Source organism: Neophocaena asiaeorientalis, unplaced genomic scaffold, assembly GCF_003031525.2.
Source record: "Neophocaena asiaeorientalis asiaeorientalis breed wild unplaced genomic scaffold, Neophocaena_asiaeorientalis_V1.1 scaffold134, whole genome shotgun sequence".
NCBI lineage: Eukaryota > Metazoa > Chordata > Mammalia > Artiodactyla > Phocoenidae > Neophocaena > Neophocaena asiaeorientalis.
The window spans coordinates 4,119,154-4,142,424 of NW_020185339.1; the positions used below are offsets into that span (position 1 = coordinate 4,119,154).

The window sequence follows — 23,271 nt, forward strand, 5'->3', positions numbered from 1 at the left end:
AAAAGGGCCAATGAAAAAGAAAAAAAGAAAAGGGCCAAGTATATTATCTCTGAACACTCCAACACTTAGATTTTAAAAATGAGAGAGAGAGAGAGAGAGAGAGAATAAGCAAAACAGACTGAGAAAGAGCTATCAGGGAGGTGAGAGAAAAACCAGAAGAGCAGATCTCACAGAAATCAAGAGTCCAAGAGCCACAAAGAAGAGAGGTTGGACGACTGTGTTGAAGGCTGAGTTGTCTGGATTCTGTCTCAAATGTTGAATTGCAGTAACAAACATTCATTGAACATTTACTATATAAACATTATGCCAGGTACTCTGGGGAATAGTAAGAAGATACACATTTGGCAACCTAAAAAATAAAACCTCTAGATCAAAGTTTATTTCACTGTTTATAAAGGTCTACAACAGCATCTATTTATCACTGAAACTCTATGTGTGTGTGTAAGCCTAAAGTCACTGAAAACATGGTAAAGCCTGGCATAAAAGCAGCAGAGCTTCCAGATATGAGGGGGAGATGTAGGCATAGATGAAGGGTACTTGATGGCTATCAGTATAGCCTAATGACAGACCACTTAGAGGATCATAATGCTTTTTGTTACAATATAAGACTCTAGGACCTTGGTACCACTCTGGGAGTTTGCGAAAAGCCCTAATAATGACTGAAATTGAATTTCAGGGATTCAATTAAGAAAAAATAAATGCTATTATGGTTAATGATGTTTAAGCAATTAGGGCGACCAGTTAATTTTAAAATATAAAACTAAAGTTACAAGAGCAATCTTTACCTATATTTTAAAGTTACAAGAGCAATCTTTACCTATATTTTGAATGATTCCTATGGAAAAATATTTAAAGAGCTTTTTCTTGAATGCAGAAGTATATATACACATACAGAACAATACTTACGACCAGGCAGGGTTTGTGTAGATATCCAATTTGAAGCATCGCCATAGCCGGCATTGGTGCTGGCAGCCACTTGGAATCTATACCATCTAAATTTCTTTAAATCATATACTGTCTCTTCAGTTAGGTCAGCTTCGTAGAGGTATTGAATTTTTTGATATTCAACACATTCTTCAGATTCCCATTCTCTGCATTTTTGAGCCCGAAGTTGAGTGGTAATCTTATAATTTTGGAAGTAGCCAAAGATAGTGTCAGGTCTCATCCATGTCAATGTTGCACTAGTTGACTGAACATCAGAAAAAGCAATATTTGTGGGAGTGCTGGGAACTAAAAGTTGAAGGGAAAAAAATGGAAAACAATTGGAATTACCAAACATTGTGTGAACAGGAGGGAGAAATGGGATTTACAAATATTTCTTTACTATGCACGTAGTGGTGATCTCTTATTACAACTGCCCTTAGATTAATATCCCCACATTTAATAAGCAGAAACTTAAGGTGATGCTTCACAGAGCAATGGTCCAAAGGATTAGGGGACAAAACAGTTGTGATGTTTTTCTTCCTAATTTTGCTCCCAAATTCACTCACAATTTACTTATAAAAACTTACTTTGGTTCCTTATATAAGCACTGGTACAAAGAAAAATTGCATGCTCATATAATCCTATGTACTTTCCGAGGAAGGGTCTGAGTTTTTAATATTCAGTTCCCAAGAAAGACGTTCTTATATTTAAATGACTAGATAGACACAAACACGTCTTACATATAGTAGATGTTGATTATAAAATAACTTAAATAAACAAGATTATTAAATGAATTAATAATCTATACAATTTTATCTTGCACATATTTAAAATTAGTATAACCCTTTCTAGAACATCATCAAGCACACTGACATTAATACACAGAATAAGGTATCTGTATATCACCTACACTCACATGGTCCTACTTGGAGTCATTTATTAGATTTCGTATTAACCACTGGTTTGCTATATTCATACCATGTGTCAGGCTCTGAGGCTGGTGTTAGGAAATCAAGATACATAGGCTTATGTCTTGTTTTCAAGAAACAGTCACTTATTAGACAAGAATAATAATATAAGTGTGTTATGCTTAGAAATATAAAAGAACAATGAATTAAGTGACATGGGCACTTTTTTCATGCCTGTCCTTGTATATGTGCAAGGACCTTTTCTCAGAAGGCTGAGATAGGGAGACTGATAACAATGACTTGTATGAAAATTACACAATTCATAAAAACTATATGTTAATATGTGCAGTAAAGATAAGAAAATTAATGAGTTAGAAAATTCATTCGTAAAAAGGTCATTTATTCCTAAACATATCATATTGGTTCAGATTTCAATAAATACCTAATGAGCATCTAATTTATGCCAAGTACTACTGTAGGTGCTGGGAATACAATGAACAAAATAGACAAAAGTCCCTACCCTGGTGTAATTTACATTCCAGAGGTTTATATACAACACAAGTATAAATAAGTATTATATACAGTATTTTGGATGATGATTAGTGTTATGGAAAAAAATAAGAAAGGGAAAAAGGAGAAAGAGTTCAAGGATAATGAAATGAGGACAGCCCTTGGCTAAAAAAAAAAAGAAAGCGTGACTGATTAGGAGACATGAAGTTCCTGATGAAGGTGGGGAAACTAACCATGTGACTGGAGGAAGAACATTCCCAGCAGGGGGGAATGTGTGATTACAGGCCCTATGTTGGAATCATGCCTGGTATATCTGAAGAATAAAAAAGAGGCTAGCGTGGCTAGTAGGACGTGAGGTCTGAGAAGAAACACCGAAGGCTTGATTATATACGACATTGTAGAACTTTAAGACTTTCACATGAGCAGAGGAGTTACAGGCTCTGACGTATGTTTTCACTCTAGCTACTGTGTTGAGACTAGACAAGGGAGAGAAGGATGAAAACAGGGAGAGTAATTAGTAGGCTACTGCAGTGTCAACACAAGAGATCAGGATGGCATGAGGCAGGACTGCAGCAGCAGAAATGAAAGCAAGTATTCAGATTCTGAATGTAATTTGCAGGAGAGCCGACAGGATTTGCTGCTGTGTGACATGTCAAGTATAACAGAGAGAAAGGAGTAGAAGAAAGCTTTAAGGTCTTCGGGTTGAGCAAACAGAAAGACGAAGTCACTTAACCAAGAAGGGGATGACTGAAAGAAGTAAGCTTTGGCAAGTAAGATTAAGAATTTATTTTGAGCATGTTAACTTGGAAATGCCTATCAGATACCCAGAAGGAGATGTCAAATAATAGATGGATGCATGAGTCTGGAGTTCTGTAGGGAGATCTGGACTTGAGTTAAAAATTTGGATTTCCTCTTAATTTTTTACTGAACTATCTACAGACCTATTGCTTGTAAATTTGCCTAAACCTGGAAAAGAAGAGAAAGTCTAATGCAATGGAAAACAAGTAGTAAATTACTTAAAGCCATGGGATCAGATTCAATTACTCTGTTTTCAAATACTAATATTTATCATCAAATCTTACTGTATTTAATTGAACAGTAACCTTTAAAAAGGTAGCTCTACAAACAGAACACTTATAATATGACTTACAACACACTATCTTTAGTTATACATAAGAGCAATGAGAGAAAAAGTTATTTTAAGGAACAATTACCTTTATAGAGGAAGAAGTTTTAGAATTGACTAAAAAGTAGAGTTTCCGTAATTTATTGAAATCCTTCAGCTACTAGTTTGAATTCAGACCTCTTGGAGATAAGGCACATTTTCAAAATATTCTAACACAAAGCAGAGAAATATGACTGATTTGGGGGTTCAGGAAAAGTGTTAAGAGAAAAGGCTGCATGTGAGAGGAGATTTCACTAATAGTAAAGGTAGAGATTCAAGAAGAGGTGGGTAGTGTGATCTAAGTCAAGTTTACAGCTTATAATTGACACTGGCAATGACAAAGAGAAATAGTCTGAGGACATACTATGGCACAAGATCATAGATAGCTTCTCAGGCAATGGAAAGCTGTCAAGGTGACAGAATCAGATGTTCAGCAGTGCATTTTATCAAGTCCAGTCTGATAACTGCAAACAGGAAAAGGGACAAATTCATAGAATATTTGATTTGTTCAGCAAAGAAGAAATAAAATGATAGCAATAGGAAAGAGGTGAATTTTTAGATCTGTTTTGGTGGTAGAATCCATAGAACAGGCAAATGAATCAGAAGATCACAGAATCAGAATCTGAAGGAAACTTAGAGATCATCTTGGTCAACCTGTCTTGTTACGTCTGACCTTTATGGAGGCAGATGTCCCCCAAGAATTTTGGTACCTACACCCCTTCCAGTTTTTCAACCAAACGCTGATAGGTACTGATGCAAAAAAAAATTTTGCAGCTGTAATTAAGAATTCAAATCAGTTTACTTTAAAATAAGGAGAGATAATCCAGTGGGCCTGATTTATAATGAGTCCTTTAAAAGCAGAGAGTTTTCTTTGGGTAGTTACAAAAGAGGAAGTTAAGTATTCTAAGCAAGAGATTAGATTCAATGTACAAACATTTCTCCACTGCTGGCTTTGAAGAAGGAAGGGGCCACCAGGACATATTTAGCAGCTGAGGACAGCCCTTGGCTAAAAGCCAACCAGGAATTGGGGATCTCAGTCCTAGAACTGTAAGAAACTGAATTCTGCTGCAACCATGTGAGCTTGGACGAGGACCTGTACTCCACATGAGAACACAGCCCATGGATAACTTGATTTGACCTTGTGAGACTCTGAGTAGAGAATCCAGGCACAGCATACCCAGACTCTGACCTACAGAGCTGTGCTCTAATAAATGGGTGCTTTTTTTTGTGTGTGGTACACGGGCCTCTCACTGTTGTGGCCTCTCCCGTTGCGGAGCACAGGCTCCGGACGCGCAGGCCCAGCGGCCATGGCTCATGGGCCCAGCCGCTCCGCGGCATGTGGTATCTTCCCAGACCGGGGCACAAACCCGTGTCCCCTGCATCGGCAGACGGACTCTCAACCACTGCGCCACCAGGGAAGCCCAATGGGTGTTGTTTTAAGTCACTAAGTTTGTGATAATTCATGACACAGCAATAGAAAACTAATATAATACAACTTCACTCTGCCAAATGACCAATCTCTACTTATCTAGCTTGTTCTTAAATATACAGAGCAAAATCTTGAGGGGCTTTATTTTAAAATTGATTTCCAGATCGCTCTATTAGTTTGTACAGCCTTCATTATTTTGAACAGATATCTACCTTCCTATAAATCCTAATTCTACACTGAACACCCACCTCGAATAGTCCTAATCCTATTTTCCTCTCCACTTTACTCCAACATTTATACCGAAGAACTAGAAAGGTTTTTATTCTGCATTCATATTAATAAAAAAGATTGAGCAATTACTCCAAAATATATGTTTATTTACATATTATATACATATATGAATGCCAACCATAATTAGATTATGTCTCTGAAGGTCTAGATTAATTCTTGGAACACAAGAGGCATTTAATAAATATTTTTGAAAGTAGGAACAAATGAATAAGAGGGTATAACAGGAGACTTGATTTAGATAGATGGTCAGGAAAGGTTTTCCTGATGAATTATAATTTAATCAGAGATCTGACAGATAAGATGTAACTTCCCAGGGGAAAAGCATCAGGGTGTAAGACTCTGAGGAAGAGAATATGGCACATTGGAAACACGTAAAGAAGGCTGCTACATCCACAAGGAGATGAAGAGGAAGACAGAAGGTTGGAGATGTAGGCCAGAATCAGATAATGTTGAGCCTTGCAGTCTGGATTCAAGATTTTTAGTTTTATCCTAAGTGCAGTGGGAATACTTGATAAGTTTTATATTGACTTTTCATTTGCATTAAAACCATAGACAAGGGCTTCCCTGGTGGCACAGTGGTTAAGAATCCACTTGCCAACGCAGGGAACACAGGTTCGATCCCTGGTCCGGGAAGATCCCACATGCCGCAGAGCAACTAAGCCCGTGTGCACAACTACCAAGCCTGCGCTCTAGAGCCCACGAGCCACAACTACTGAGCCCACATGCCACAATGACTGAAGCCCACGCACCTAGAGCCCGTGTTCTGTGACAAGAAGCCATCACAGTGAGAAGCCCGCGCACCACAACGAAGAGTAACCCCCACTCGCCACTAGAGAAAGCCCGCGCATGCAGCAATGAAGACCCAACGCAGCCAAAAATAAATAAAATAAATAAAACCATAGACTCTGCTCTTCCCCATGAGAGCAAGGGACTGTGGTACAGACGTTTCCCTTTCTTTCCAGTCCATCACTAACTACCCCTTTCATGTTTCAATTTCCTTTACCTAGGGTTTACTAAGCAACTAAAGGTAGAAGGAAAAAAGGATGCATTAGCTATTCAATGAACTGGAGAAGGCAGAGGAGGCTACCCTTTCCCCATATTTCATCGGGGGGATGACTAGATGCCCATGGCTCTCTAACCAACTTTTTAAATACCCTCCAGTGTTTAGATTTCAGGAAAGAAAACTAATGGCAAAGTTTGTTGCACAGTAAAAAATTTTCAGCAGATTAATATTTGTCCACAGACTCCACTATTCTCCAAATAAGTGTTACAGAGAAGAAGAGGTCTAAATAGGACAGTACTTTAACTTGACAAAGAAACAAGATCCATACAAGAGTTATTTTTAACCTGGCTAAAGGAAGGGTAACAATAATTGCAATTGCTTTCCATGTGACAAGCACAGGGATGGGCCTTGCACGGGACACCCAGAGTCTGGCACGTATGGGCACTCAGTAAGTGTTGATTATATGAATAAATCATGGCTCATGAAACAGTCCTTTGGTTTCATGCAATACAAAATTTTGTCCACATTTTTCACTCAAGTGTATTTATAAAGATGAACAAGAAATAAATCTAATCTGAGGCCAAATATGTATAACTTGTAGACAATTTTTTTCAACAAGGCTACCTCAGACGCACACACAAATGACCAGCAGTATGTAGACCTCATTTATATCCAGCATCTTCTCTTTTGATGAACCGTGTGTTGAACTAGACTATTTCAAGGCAACCGCCCTATTGAATTACAGATACAAAAAGGATTACACTCATTTTAGCATGGAGAATCAGATTTCCATTCTTTAAGAATGACTAAAAACCTCAAACTTTTTCTATCCACAGATGGTACTCATTTGAACACATCATTCCATGCTTCCTGGAATAATCATGCAGCTTGTTTAGATTTTCTAAACATGACTGAACTGTGATGAAGCGATCAACATTCTCTGCCAAGGTATTCCGTAAATTACATTTTTATTCATAAATTATTCTTACCGGCGAAATACTTTCATCATGGTTGAATTGAAAGTCTGTAGATCTATCTATACAAGTAAAAATTTGTTACACTTTAAAGGCATGTCAGTTTTTAGTGATTATTTAGTATATTTCACTTAGAAGATGAAAATGTGTATAAAATGTAATTATTCTCTAAACTTCTGAATATCAATTATAAGAAGTTGCCAACCTCTTATGATAGGATGGTAGTTTGTACTGACTTCTCACTGACCTGGTTAAGTATACTAACATGGAAGACCAAGTTTCCTTAAATCTTTAGTCATGACTATATACATGTATCTTCAGGCAAAGATATACTCTCTTTTAAGCAAAACAGGTGTCTGAAAAATATATAAATACTTATAAAAGTTACAAAAGTATCAACACAATCTTTCCTAGTTTATTAAGAATATTTTTGTCTCTACTAATTTTAAACAAACTACAAAACACAAGGTACAAATATATGATCTGAACATACACAAACAAAAGTACTGTTTACTAACACTAACATAATATGGATCAATATAAACATAGAAATGCCTGAAAAGTCGGGTGCAAAGAATATTTCCCAAACCAGATACACATTTTGCACTAACCCGAATTTAATCAATATCATTTACTAGACATTCAGATTGAGTGGTATTGGCAAGTTGTAAGTCTTAGGGTATAAGCCCTTCTTCATACATATATAAAAGTAATTTAGCTAATAGAAACTATCACAAATAGGTGATGCCAGGAGGAAGGCTCCATGGAAGGAGAAGATCTGTGAGCTACAACTTAAAGGAACAACTGATGATTAGTACAGGTGAGGAAGAAATAATGTTTTAAGTACATTAATATAGGGAGAGATACATAAATGGCAACAAGATGTTTGTCATGGTCTGGAAAGTATACCAGACTGGAGAAAAGAAAGTCTAAGGAAGTCATAAGAAAAAAGTTGTGGGCGGTGTAATATCAAGTGTGGTACTACTGAAGGGCACTGAACGTTTGAGAGATGAATTTAGATGACTACTGCAGAACACAGAGAACAACCGACAGATTCACCGGTAAAGTATAAACTTAAAGAAAATCCTGAGCCTCCATATGGCTAGTCATTAGGAAACAGTAAACGTGATAGAAACTGGTTAGATACTGTATATATGCAGTACGATGTAGACTACAGTGATAAAGAATAATTAGGAATAGAGCTAAAAGGCCAAAGAATATTGGCAAAAATGTGATGATTTATTGGGCAGAGAAAAAAATAGGAGTAAAGAAATGGAATCAACCCAGCAATTAGGTTAATAGATCAAATGTACATTGTACACGTCCTAGAAGTAGGCTATGATTTGGCTCTGACGTTACAGAAGATAATACAAAGGAAAAAATTAAGACTGTAAATCTCTGTGACCATAAATAAAGACAAATTAAATGAGCAAGAAACATGAAATAAACTCTGGTATTGAGATCAAACGTAGATTTCTCCCCCAGAAAAGCACATAAACAATACCATGTAATTTAATAAACAGCGTCCTCAACAACATCCTTACATAGTAAATTCTAAGTATGTTTAACTTGGCTCTTTCTTATAATGTCTCTCAATATGGGTGGGCGGAATAATTATCAAACGCATTTTTGTAAAACTATTTCTTTATAAGTTCTAATTATTCAGTTCAGGTATACTTCTCTCTGTCGGTCTGGCTTAATTCAGAGATAGATTTTGGAGTAGCTGAAGCAAAACTTACCAAAATAGGCTACATAAACATGATTTTAGGTGATACTACAAAGCTGAGAATATGGAATGACACACTTATTAGTATGCCAAATTAAGTCATTTTAAAATATCCCATCTGCATGTCTTTCATGCTTGAGAAAATATCTATAAACAGAACTAAAGTTTTCTAAAATAATTTTTAAGTGTCTGTCACAGTGCATGTATAGATGGACAATTGGGGACCCAAAATTCTATGGACCACAGCTATAACAATATTAGTTATTAATCCAAAAATTATTGAAACATAACTTATTTATAAAAATATCTCAGTAAAACTTCTGGGGAAAATGTCACTTTTTCTTGGAGAACTCAACAAGGAAAATGATGATACATATTCTATTTGGAGACAAAGTGAGTTGATTTGTTTTATAGAGTCATTAATTTGACAGCTCTATATAGCAAGTCATCTCCTGAGAATACCTATCAAAAATGACAACTTTGTTTTGAAATAGTTCATCACAAGCAGTTCTTAGGGGAATAATTATATAGCAGAATTAATCATCTATTAAGACCACTCCTATAACACCTGGAGACTAAACTGAACCATTGACATTGATGAAACAATGAGAAAGATATACGGGTTAGTGATAATGTGCTTGAGGATGGATATGAGTAAATAAAATGCTAGTTTCATATCTTGTTAGCATGAATAAATAGAGCTGTTTTGGGAGAAGCTTAGGTTAGAGTAAAAGGTAGGGAAAAACAATTTGGGATAAATATGTATACATAAGCTTTGAAACCATGAGAGTGAATGAACATATAAGGGGGTGGTATTTATAGTATCAGAAAAGCAGGCAATAAAAAAAAAACAAACTGAGTCTCTGTCAAGTCAATAGTCAATCCAGGGTAAATTATCAATAAAATAGGAAAAAGAGATCATAAGAAACTCACATAAGCCAATAATGTTTGGCACACATTGGTACTTAAGAAATATTTAACAAATGAATGAATAAATGAACAAACTAATGGATGGATACATGGATGCATGGATGAATGCATGGATTTCAAGAAGAAAATATCACCAATGTTGACTGATGAACAAGTGTCACCAATGCTGATTATAATCAAATGCTGCTTAAAACCATTCTTTTCTAAAAACTGGCTGTACAGAAAACCTTGATAGAGTAAAGTATACAAAAGGAGTCCTGGATGTAAGTTTGGGGAAAGCTCTATAGGACAGAAGAATTTGGATTTTTCAAGGATTCCATAAGAGAAAGAGAGAGACCAAATACAAGAAAAGATGTAAGCAGAAACAATCAATAGAGAAGAAAGGATCAAAGGATAGAGACTGGAGGCACTGTGAAATAATGTAGCCAGTAGAAACATTCCAGATTGCCAAAATATTTTTAAGAACAAAAATACTGTTTAATTTAAAGTCATGTATATTATTGCAGTGTAAACCCTTCCTCTATGTACTCACAAAATGTTTGGTAAGGCTATTATACATAAAAGTGCACAGTGTGATTAGAACTGTCAAAATCGTGCAAAAAAATTTTGCTGCAGTAGTCAAAAATTTATGTAAAAATATTCCATTATCCAAACCTGATAAGTTTGAGGGATGTTCTGATGATGCCAGAATAGCTTGTGTCACACTAATCCTTCTGCAGATAACAGCTATAAACTCTGTGGCGGAGGGAGGGACAGCTTCTGGCTTGTGGTGTCAGGGAATGGGATGCAGGATTGCCAGAGTAGTTCAAAAAGGAAGAAGCCACAAAGGCGTTAGACCCAAAATTACAGTTCTAAATTTCCTGAAAATCCTTGGCCAATCTCATAATTATGGAAGTATGAAGGACATGCCAAGAAGCAAAGTGGAAGGCAACAGATGAAAAACTTACTAGAAATTTTAGTTGCTTCCCAATGCAGAGGAGATAAAATTCAGAATTTGAATCCCACCAAAGTAAGGAATTGGTAAACAGCAGGCTTCATTTTAAAATCCCAAAAGGGCCATACATTTACTTTGCTCTATGTCCCAGGATTAAGGAATTCTCTCTACAAATAAGGTTGAAACCAAAATCAAACATTCACAAAACTATAATTCAGTAATTTAATGGCCTATTTGAATAAAAAGCCAACACCCTTCAAAAGAAGATACCAAAATCCAGAGTTTCTGCACAATGTCACAAACAATATCCAATATAAGTTTAAAAATTTCTAGGCAGGGCTTCCCTGGTGGCACAGTGGTTGAGAATCTGCCTGCTAATGCAGGGAACACGGGTTTGAGCCCTGGTCTGGGAGGATCCCACATGCCGCGGAGCAACTAGGCCCGTGAGCCACAACTACTGAGCCTGTGCGTCTGGAGCCTGTGCTCCGCGACAAGAGAGGCCGCCATAGTGAGAGGCCCGTGCACCGCGATGAAGAGTGGCCTCTGCTTGCCACAACTAGAGAAAACCCTCACACAGAAACGAAGACACAACACAGCAAAAATAAATAATTAATAAACTCCACCCCCAACATCTAAAAAAAAAAAAAAAATTTCTAGTCAGGCAGGAAAATTACTATTGACAGGAAAACGTGACTTGTAGTCAGGAGGAAAAAGTGTTCAATAGAAAGAGATCACAGGATAATGCAGGTGTATGAAGTAGTAGAAAATTAATTTAAAGAAGCCATTATAAATATTTTATTTGACTTAATGGAAAACAAAGCAAATGGGGAATTTCAGCAGAGAAATGGAAGTAAGGAAACAGAACTAAAGGGAAATTCTAGAATTTAAAAGTATAATACCTGACATGATATTGGATTTGTTTAACACCAGATTAAAGATGGCAGAATACAGTCAATGAACATCATGTCACATCAATAGAACTCCAATCTACAGAATAAAGGAAGAAACGTGAAAAAATTTAATAAAGTCTCAGTCACTTAAGAGGTATGGAATTAGAGTCCCAGAAGAAAAGAAGATGGCAGAAAAATAATTTAAAAAATAATGGCCCAAAATTTCTCAAATTTTAGAAAAATATTAATTTACCAATACAAAAAACTAAATGAACCCACAGCAAAATAAATGCAACAAAACCCACACTAGCCATATTATTGTAAAACTGCTTAAAAGTAAGATAAAAAAAAAACTTGAAAAGTGTCCCCCAAATAACATTTCATACACAAGAGCTAATGATAAAAATGGTGGTTGACATCTCATCAGAAATAATGAGTACTAGAAGACAAAGGAATTACATCTTTAAAGAGACAAATATTGGGTGGGAGAACTATCAACCCAGAATCTTATATCCACAGAAAAAGACCCTCAAAAGTGAAAACAAAATAAGTCTATTTCCAAATAAATAAAATCTGAGAGAATTTGATGCTAGCATACCTGCACTAGGAGAAATTCTAAAGTGAGTTCTTTAGTTGAAAGGGAAATATTAGCTGTAATTAGCTGTAACTCATAACTACTGGAATAGAAGAACACCAATAATGGTAATTATATGGGAAATACATGGTCTTTTCTTAATTTATGTAAATGTCTACTGGCTCTGTAAGTAAAAATAATACCACAAATTGTGGGATTTACAATGTAAATATATGTAAATCATTTAAAATATATAGATGTCAAATGTATGACAAAATATAGGAATTGTACTTTTGCAAAGTTCATATATTTTATGTGAAGTTGTAGAATATTAATTTAAATACAATAAACTAAGGAATTATATTGTAATCCCTTGATCGACCACAAAAAATAATGACAAGGAAGCATAGATAAAAATCCTATAAAGAAATTAAAACAGAAAGCTAAAACCATCCAATTAACCCAAAGGAAGGCAATAAAGAAAGAACAGAGGAACTAAAAAAGAGCTAGAAAACAAATAGCAAATAGAACTAAACTCAACTAACTTAATAATGACTTTAAACATAAATAGATTAAATGCTCCATTTAGAAGAGATTGTCAAGTAAGATAAAAATAAAAGACTCAATTATATGCTGCCCACAAGAGACATAATTTGTCCACCAGACACACAAATTAAATATGATACAAATAATTCAAAAGTAAAGATAGAAAAAAACATACAAAGCAAACCGTAAACTAAAGAGCATGTGCCTATATTAATACCAGACTAAAGAATCTTTAAGACAAGGAATGATCTAAAGATAAAAGAGACAGTTTATAATGATTAATGGATCAGTTAGGAAGTTATAACAATTATAATATGTGTGTTTAATAAAAAACTTTGAAGTACATGAACCAAATACTGACAGACTTGAAGAAATAGACAAATCCACAATATATGTGGATATTTTAATATTTCCTTATCAATAATATATCGAATAATTTTTGTTGAAAAGTGGTAAGAATACAGATTTGCAAAACATTATCATACTGAATTAATACATAGAACATTATGGACAACAACTGAAGAATAGACATTATTTCAAGTGTGCATGGAAGAATATTCAACAAGATAAATTATATGCTGAGCCACAGAAACTGTCCCAACTAATTTTTAAAAATTAAGTGTTACAGACATATTCTCTAACAATAATGGCAATAAATGAAAAATTGATGACATGTGGATATCTAGATAAGTCCCAAATATTAGAAATTAAATATATTTTTAAATAACCATGGCTCAAAGGAGAAATTTCAAAGGAAATTAGAGAATATTTTTATCAAAAGTAAGAAGTCAAAATTTGTGATATATAATTAGGAGATTTATAGCTGTAAATGATTATATTTGAAAAGAAGAAAGGCTTAAAATCATTATGTAAAGTAAAATAAACTAGCTACAAGAAGATAAATACTGCAAGATCTCACTTATGTATGGACTCTAAAAAAGTCAAACTCATGGAAACAGAATAGAACAGTGATTGCCAGGGGCCGGGGGAGTGGAGGGGAGATAGTGGGATGTTTGTCAAAGGGTACAACTTTCAGTTATATGAATAAGTTATATGAAAAAGCTAATGTACGGCATGGTGACTATAGTTAATAATGATGTATCAATATTACATACTTGAAATGTGTTAAGAGAGTAGATCTTAAGTGTTCTCACCACACACAAACAAAAGGTAAATATGTGAGGTGATGGACAGGTTAATTAGCTTGATTGGGGGAATCATTTCACAATGTATACGTGTATCAAAGCACTGCACTGTATACCTTAAATATATGCAATGTTTATTCGTGAATTATACCTCAATAAAGCTGGGGAAAAAAGACAGAAAGAAAATTAGGATAAAAATACAGAAAAAAAGAGCATATTAAAAGCAGAATATTTAGAAGGAAGAAAATAATAAAGATCAGGACTCAGTGAAATAGAAAATAGATAAATAAAAGAGAATATTAACAAATTCAAAAATTAGTTTTTCAGAAAAATTAATAAAATTTGTAAACACTTGTCAAGCCATATATAAAAGTATAGTGCATCTGATCAAGTGTGGTCTATCCCAGGAAGGTAAATTTCACTTAATATTAAAAAAGCGAATCATATAATTTACCACAGTAACAGAATAAAAGAGAAAAAGCATTCAATCATGGGCATCTACAGATATCCTACAGCACACATCATACAAAATAGTGAAGGATGGATGCTTCCCCTTTTGATTGGGAACAATGCAAGGATGTCTGCTTTTACTACTTCTATTTAATATAGTACCAGAGAGTCTAGCCAGTGCAATATGGTAAGGGAAAAAAGTCACAGGCTTTAGAAAGAAAGAGATAAAAATTACCCTAATTGTAGATGAAGTGACATTTATAAATGTAGAAAATTCTAAAGCAATATATAACAAAACCCTTCTCGGACTAATAAGCAAATTCAGCAGTTGTAGGATACAATACCAATAAACAAAATCAACTGCATTTCTAGATTCTACATCAAACAACTGGCGACTAAAATTAAAACGTTAAATAGGAATAATTTTAACAAAAGACATGTAAAATTCATTTGCTGAAAACTACAAAGCACTGCTGAAAGGAATTAGAGTCTAAAAATAGAGACATATACCATGTTCATGGACCAGATAACTCAATATTAAGATGGCATTTCTCCCTACATGCATGAATAGATTAAATGCAATCCCAATGAAAATGCCACAGGGTTTTTTTGGTAAAAATCAACAAGGTGATTCTAATAATAAAATTTATATGGAAATACAAAGAACTAAAATAGCTAAAACAACCTTGAAAAAGAACACATTTGTAGAATCTACACTACCTGATTTCAAGATTTGTTATAAAACTGTAGTAATCAACACAGTGTGGTATTCATAAAGGTATACAAATCAATGGAAGAGAATATATTCCAGAAAGAGATACAAGTGCATAGGGTCAACTGATTTTTGACAAAGCTACCAAGGTAATTCAGTAGGGAAAAGGAAAGTCTTTTAAAAAGTTTTGGAAAAATTGAATGAATATATTGAAAAGGAGCTTTAAATCATATCTCATACTATACACATACACAAAATTTGAGATGAATTATGGATATAAATATAAAAGCTAAAACTGCAAAATTTCTAGTATAAAAGACAGGATAATATCTTCATGATCTTGAAGTAGACAATATTTCTTAGGACACAAAATGTACTAATGTGAAATTAAAAATTGCTAATTTGGATTTCATCAAAATTAAAATAATCTGCTCGTCCAAAGGTACCATTAAGGAAATAGAAAATCAAGCCATTGACTAATAAGAGACAATATTTGTTATATATACATCTAATAAAGGACTTGTATTCAAAATATATAAAGAGTTCCTGTAACTCAACACCAAAAAGAAAAGCAACTTAATACAAAATGGGCTAAAGACTTGAACGAAAACCTGTCAAAAATGACAGAACAATCCTCACGTTGCATGTTCTAATATGCCTGAATTTCTGTTTTTATGGTTTAATTAAATAACACCTGTCTGCCCAAAACAGGGGTTAAACTTTGTTACCTTTATATATTAACTATGAGTTCTTGTATAAAGTACTTCACTGCTAGCTCTCCTGTCCACAAAATTGCTACCAACAAAGACCTACTGTATAGCACAGGAAACTCTACTCAATATTCTGCACAACCTAATTGGGAAAAGAATTTTAAAAAGAATAGATACATGTATATGTATAACTGAATCACTTTGTCGTACACCTGAAACTAACACAACATTGTTAATTGTACGCCAATATAAAATAAAAAGTTTAAAACAAATAAATAAAAAATGATTTGGTTTCACACACAAACAGATGTACATCATAATCAGAGACCAATAATATCATTTCTTTTGAAACCTATCATTGATTGGTCACTGTGCATCTGTTATTTAGTTCATGCACAGGCAGCAAAGTGTGTAGTTATTTGGCCTCCTTATCTCCCATGTGCATATGTCACGTGCCCATATGCACGTTCAAAGCTAATCCAAACTTTGCCAAGTCATAGAAAAGATGGTCTCTCTATATCATAAGCTAAACAGTGAGAAAAAGCAAGTAACCACTCTTGATGTTTTTAATAAAGTGAAAGCTTTCATTCTCAGTTATTTCTAATGTTTTAAATTACAGTGTACTAAATATTGTTTTTGTTGTTTTTTCATTTCTATATATTTATAACTGACAGTAAGAGAGTTTTTAATGTAGTGACAAAACACTTTGAAGGTTATGGAACAATCATCATTTTCCCTATTGATTATTAAGGTTGCTTTGCGCACATTTTACAGACAGCTTTACAGTCATTTTTATGGTCCCACACTATCAGGTAAAGCAAAGACTGTCTTTATATGAATTATCAATAACCATGTTAAAGGATTTAACATCATTAGTCATCACTGAAATGAAAATTAAACTTACAATAAGACAGAAGTTCTTTTATACCAGCTAGACTGTCTAAAATTAAAAAAGACTGATAACACCAAATTCTGCTGATACCGAGAAGTAATTAGAACTCTCACACATGCTGTTGGGTGAGTATTTAAAATAGAACAACCACTTGAAAATCATCAGTTTCTTGAATAGTTAAACATCCATCTGGACTATGACCCAGCAAGTCCACAAAAAAGTTTTATACAAAAATATCTTTAACAGTTTTATTCATAACACTTAGTTTGGAACAATCCATACGTCCATCAAAAGAAAACAGGGCTTCCCTGGTGGTGCAGTGGTTGAGAGTCCGCCTGCCCACGCAGGGGACATGGGTTTGTGCCCTGGTCTGGGAGGATCCCACATGCCGCGGAGCAACTAGGCCCGTGAGCCACAACTACTGAGCCTGCGCGTCTGGAGCCTGTGCTCTGCAACGAGAGAGGCTGCGATAGTGAGAGGCCCGTGCACTGCGATGAAGAGTGTCCCCCGCTTGCTTGCCACAACTAGAGAAAGCCCTCGCACAGAAACGAAGACCCAACACAGCAAAAATTAATTAATTAATAAACTCCTACCCCCAACATCTTTAAAAAAAAAAAAAGGGATATTAAAATGGTGGAAAATGACTCAATAATAAAAAGAACAAATTACTGAAACCCTCAACAACATGAGCTTCACAATTATGTTGAAAGAAATAGACCAGATATAAAAGAGTAAATATAGCTCAAGAACAACTGAAACTAATCTATGTTGATTGAAATCAGGATAGTGGTTGCCTTGGGGAGTGGGTGTCCAAGGGAACTTTCTGTGGAAGATGGAAATATTCTATATGTTGCTGAGTGGTGGTTACATGGCTGTATACATGTGTGGAAACTCATTTAATTGTATAATTAAGTTCTGTGCATCTCACTGTATATAAAATAATTTCCCATAATTAGAAAATGTTAAAAAAATGAAAAGAAAAAGGCTTTCCCATTAAATCGTACCAACAATATTCAAAATGTTATACATTTATATAGAAAATTAAAATCCTAGATACTAATACTTTCTAGCTAATATTTTATAAATCTAGACATTATGGAAAAAATCATGAGCTTTATTGTATTTCTCATGTATCCATACTAGAAAAGAAGCCTTACAGATTAGTCCAAGTACGTCTACAACTACTTTCAATTCTCTTTTGGTAACTGTTCAATCTTCAGACAAATTTTCTAATAGTACTTGTAAGAACAGCATTCTATCCAGCTTCTAGGGAGTATGTCTCACACAGTTAATAATTTCTCTGTAATAACATCCTAAATACAAAATTAGTTTTAAATTTCAGGCTAAACTTTAAAAATGTCAGACTGTCATACATAGAAAATATTAATGTAGTTACATTTTAAAAATTACTAACAACCTTCGCTTTTAAAAAATCCTATCTAAAGTAGGCTAATTTAATTAGTAATAAATGTCAGAAAATTGGGCTACTGTTTTTTAACATATCCTTTAACTGGTATAGATTTCATTATTGTGATCCATATGGAATTACATTTATTATCTTTCTAACACTGCAAATTGCCTTTAAAGTAGTAATTCTTCATAATAAGGTATCCAGGCACCGAACTAATGGGTGATTCAAGGATGCAGTGAATAGGAGGTGGTGAATATTCAAATTACCATAACATTAATATACTAAGAAATGTTACTTTATTTGAATTCTAAAAGTGGCTGCTATTTATGCATGTCTTATATTTATAAAATAGCTTCCTCCAAAAGTTGTTTTCTTATATACCATGAAACTTGTAATATTTTGAGATTAATGATAATTTGCACAACCTACTATTTGTTTAAAGCCTTTTCTTTGTATTCATATTGCATTTTTAAATTGTCTAAATTAATGTAATATTGTTAATGAAATTTTGCTATCATTAAAACTCATTTATTCTACATTTCAGAGTTTTTCCACCATTAGTAAATGTTTTTCCCTGAAGCTTATAATCTCATAGAAACAAGGAGCACATTCCTGAAGCTTTCAAGTCGTATGGCTACCAGAAAGAAAGAAAGAAGAGGAGCTTTTGCATGCACACACACGTGCATAATTTACTTAAAAAGGGAAGTAAAAGAGAATAAGAAAAAAATGAGGTGAAATGGAGGAGGAGGTTGATATGTAAAGGCTGTTATGAAAAGTATCAACTACAGCTGCATAAGACAGGAATGGAAAATAGGGTAATAAGATATGCCCCAGTTCCTAAATAAGTTAATAAAAATGTTGCTTGAAGAACAGCTGGCCTTAGCTGGAGCTGGGATGAAGAAAAGAGTGGTTGCCTGGACTCCACTTAATGAAAGGTATTAGAGCATCAGTGGGGTCAAGGAGAATTATGCAGAGTAACTCAGGTTCATTATTTTACAAAAGGAATTGCATTTAAAAGGACTTTTAAATTTATAATTTAGAATTTGATACCTAAGACAGAAATTCATAATAGCAAAGATTACACTTTTGGAACTGATCCAGGATAAAAAATGTGATATGTGGCTAGAAAGTATAAAATTTCCCAGAATGGCTTCAGTATTTTACAGATCTTACTATATTAACTCATAGTATTTTTAGTATTATAGGTTAAGCACGTATTTGATAATAGAAATTTAGTTTTCCTAAATTTTAAAACCATATTTGGACAAAAGTATGTATATACTCAGAACATATATATCCCTGTACAAATTAATGAAATTCGTATGATGAACCTGAATTTCCCCACTCCATAATGACTCTATTTAGATATTGTGAAATAATGAGAAAAACATTTTAATTCCAGTAAACACAAATGATCGGTTGAATTTCTAATGTAAGGGAAGTACCATAATATGGTAGAAAGAGTTCTGGATTAGTAAGAGTTCTACTAATAATTAGTTAAAGCACACTCTCAGCAGACACTAAACCTCTGTGCTTCATTTTCCACGCTTGCAAAATGAAATGGCTGAATGGGGTTATCTTTGAAATCCAATAAAGATCTAAAATTATGTAATTCTAAAGTTTAAAAGCACAAGAATATAATTTTATTTCATCATAGTCCTACCAGTAGTCTCTGGCAGAGTACTTCATATGTATTAAATAACTTAATCTTGAATATACGGATTTAAAAGGGTACCACACGTGATATTAAGCATATCCCCACAAATGAACTTCAGGCTTTGAAGATGGAGTAGATATATTTTCCCAGTTCCCTCCACTGAGTACAACTAAAACCTTGGACATTAAATATGAAACAAACATAAGAAGACTCTGAAAGGTGGTGAGAAGGCAAAGCAACTAGGGAACTCACGACCCAGGGAACAACACAGTGGTGAGCTCTCTGGCTTGTCTTTTTGCCTTGTATAGCCCCAAGGCCAGCAATCTCCAAATGCCAACCAGCTCAGACTAAAAAAGCCTCAGAAAAAGCCTCCTCCCTCTAACAGAAAAAAAACAGTGCAGCCTAGCAAGACAGAAAACTTTTAGACAATAACAACTCTACCCAAAAACTACAGTAAAAAGCTGTGGTCCCACTCCCTCCCATGACGACAAAGGTCAAATGAAGAAGCTAGTCTGCCTTTACTAGGCGGTAGTGAGGTACCTAAACCATCCTTCATAGAGTGAGGTAAAATAGGGAGCCAGAACTTTCACCCCTTCCGGAGGTAGTAAGTCCCCTCCACCGTGTCAGTGGAGAATATGAGGCACTCCTATCCTTCTTAGTGGAAGCCTGGTGGGCAGCCCTGTTTCTCATGCTCACCCAACATCCTCCCCTTGGGTGTCAGCAGAGGCCAAGTGGGGAATTTGGATTTCTACATACATCTGGCGGTAATGGAGAGGTGCCCTCCTTTTCTCTACCAGAGTGCTATCAAAGGAAACCATCACAAATTTAGTATCCTTAATAGTTGTAGGACTAGTCAAATCATGTATTTCATATTAACTGAGCTGTGGTCATTGTGATTTTAAAGAGTAAGTTCATATATCAATGCATATATGTGGAATCTAGAAAAATGGTACAGATGAACCTATTTGCAGGGCAGGCATAGAGACGCAGACGAAGAGAACGGACATGTGGACACGGGGGGGCAAGGGGAGGGTGGGATGAATCAGGAGATTAGGGCTGACATATATACACTACCATGTGTAAAACAGATAGCTAGTGGGAACCTGCTGTATAGCACAGAGAGCTCAGCTTGGTGATCTGTGATGACCTAGAGGGGTGGGATGGGAGGGGGGTGGGAGGGAGATCCAAGAGGGAGGGGATATATGTATACATAAAGCTGATTCACTTCATTGTACAGCAGAAACTAATACAACATTGTAAAGCAACTATACTCCAGTAAAAAAAAAGTTCATTTCATCTAAGGTATAAAATTCTTGATATTATTCCCTTATTATCCTTTTGATGTCTGCAGTGATTTCATTTCTAAATATTGGTAATTTGTGACTTCTTTTTTTCTTTGTCGGGCTCGCTAGACATTTGTCAATTTCATCTTTTTGAAGAACCAGTTTTGTTTAACTGATTTTTCCTACTGTTTTTCTGTTTTCAATTTCACTGATTTCTGTTCTTATTTTTATTGTTTACTTCCTTCACTATATCTTCCTTTTCTTTTTCTAGCCTCTAGTGGAGGGGAGAACCTTAGATTATCGATCTGAGACTTTTCCAGTGTATGTATTTAATGCTATAAATTTCCCTCTCTTCACTGCTTTAACTGTTTCACACGTTTCGATATATCGTATTTTCATCTCATATCAATTCAACACATTTTAGTTTACCATATTTCATTATCTCTTGAGACTTCCTTTTTGAAAAATGTATTATTTACAAGTATCACTTTCTGCAACTGATTCGATATACATTTCAGCTCCAACTTTGCATCCTGAGAACACTTAAACATAATTTTAAAACTCCCCAAAAAGAGATCTCCATGCCTCGATAGTTTCACTGGAGAACTCAACCAAATGTTTAAAGAAGAATTAACACAAATTCTACACAATCTCTTCCAGAAATTAGAAGAGATTTGTATTATAAAGCTAGTATTCTCTGATACTGATACTAGACAAAGATGGTGAGACTCATCAAGAAAAAAGAAAGAGGGCTCAAATCAATAAAATTAGAAATGAAAAAGGACAAGTTACAACGGACATAGAAATAAAAGGATCATGAGAGATTACTACAAGCAACTATATGCCAATAAAATGGACAACCTAGAAGAAATGGACAAATTCTTAGAAAGGTACAATTTCCCAAGACTGAATCAGGAAGAAATAGAAAATATGAACAGACCAATCACAAGTACTGAAATTGAAACTGTGATTAAAAAACCTCCCAACAAACAAAAGTCCAGGACCAGATGGCTTCACAGGTGAATTCTATCAAACATTTAGACTTCTCTAAAGTTAACACTTTAGAGACTTCTCTTAGTTAACACCTATCCTTCTGAAACTATTCCAGAAAATTGCAGAGGAAGGAACACTCACAAACTCATTCTCTAACGCCACCATCACCCTGATACCAAAACTAGACAAAGACAGTGAAAAAAAAAAACCCGCAAAACTACAGACCAATATCCCTCACGAATATAGATGCGATAATCTTTAACAAACTATTAGCAAATAGAAATCAGTAATAAGTAAAAAGAAGTACACCATGATCAAGTGGGGTTGATTCCAGAGACCAAAGATTTGTTCAGTATTAGAAAATCAATCCATTTAATCCACCATATTGACAAGCCATATTAACAAGAAAATTACATGAACATATCAATCAGTACAAAAAAATTTATATAACATTCTTAACATGACAATATTACAGAAAATGGAGAGCAAATTAGTGGCTATCAGAGGGTTAAGATGAGCAGAAGTACAAGGAGAGTGGGCAGGAGTTGGGTGTGGCCATAAAAAGGCAACATGAGAAATTATTCTCACTGAAATATTCTCTATATTGATTGCATTGATATAAATATGGTGGCTGTGATACTGCACTGCAGTCTTAAGAGATGTTCCCATTGGAGGGAACTAGATAAAGGGAGCACAGGAGCTCCCTATATTATTTCTTATATATGCACGTGACTCTATAACTATCTCAAAATAAAACGTTTAATTAAAAAGATTTACCACAGAAGACATGCCTTTCTTAGATATTTTACCACATAATTGTCTAAACATAATTTTGTGGCTGAAAGTTTCTACTTCAGGCACCCAAAGTATGCATACTGAGTATTCACTGTGTCTCTATCACTCTTCTAGGCCTGTATATTGATTGGCTGATTCATTCATTCTTTAATAATATATCTATTGAGTATCACTGTACACCAGATGCATTCCTGGGCACTGAAAACAAGGGTGAAGTGCACAAAGGAGAATCCCTATTCTCATGGAGCATGCATTGTAATGAGGACAGATCCACAGATAATGATACCTATAACAGAGAAAAGTAAAGCAAGAAAGAGGCATAGAAAATTCTAGCTGGGAGGAGTTTTAATCATAAATACGTTAGATCCTCTTTGAAGAGGTGGTATTTGAGGCTAAATTTCAAAAGATGAAGGAAGAGA

The 23,271-nt window shown here is 34.7% G+C and overlaps 1 protein-coding gene across 6 annotated transcripts in view; it reads right to left on the minus strand.

The window, feature by feature from the left end:
* Positions 1-23,271, minus strand: part of PTPRQ (protein tyrosine phosphatase receptor type Q) — a 205,234-nt gene that overhangs the window by 90,949 nt on the left and 91,014 nt on the right. For all 6 annotated transcript variants that reach the window (XM_024737186.1, XM_024737185.1, XM_024737184.1 and 3 more), the window contains one exon: positions 907-1,230. In XM_024737186.1, coding sequence (XP_024592954.1) covers positions 907-1,230 — 324 coding nt within the window. The remainder of the gene's footprint in view (positions 1-906; positions 1,231-23,271) is intronic.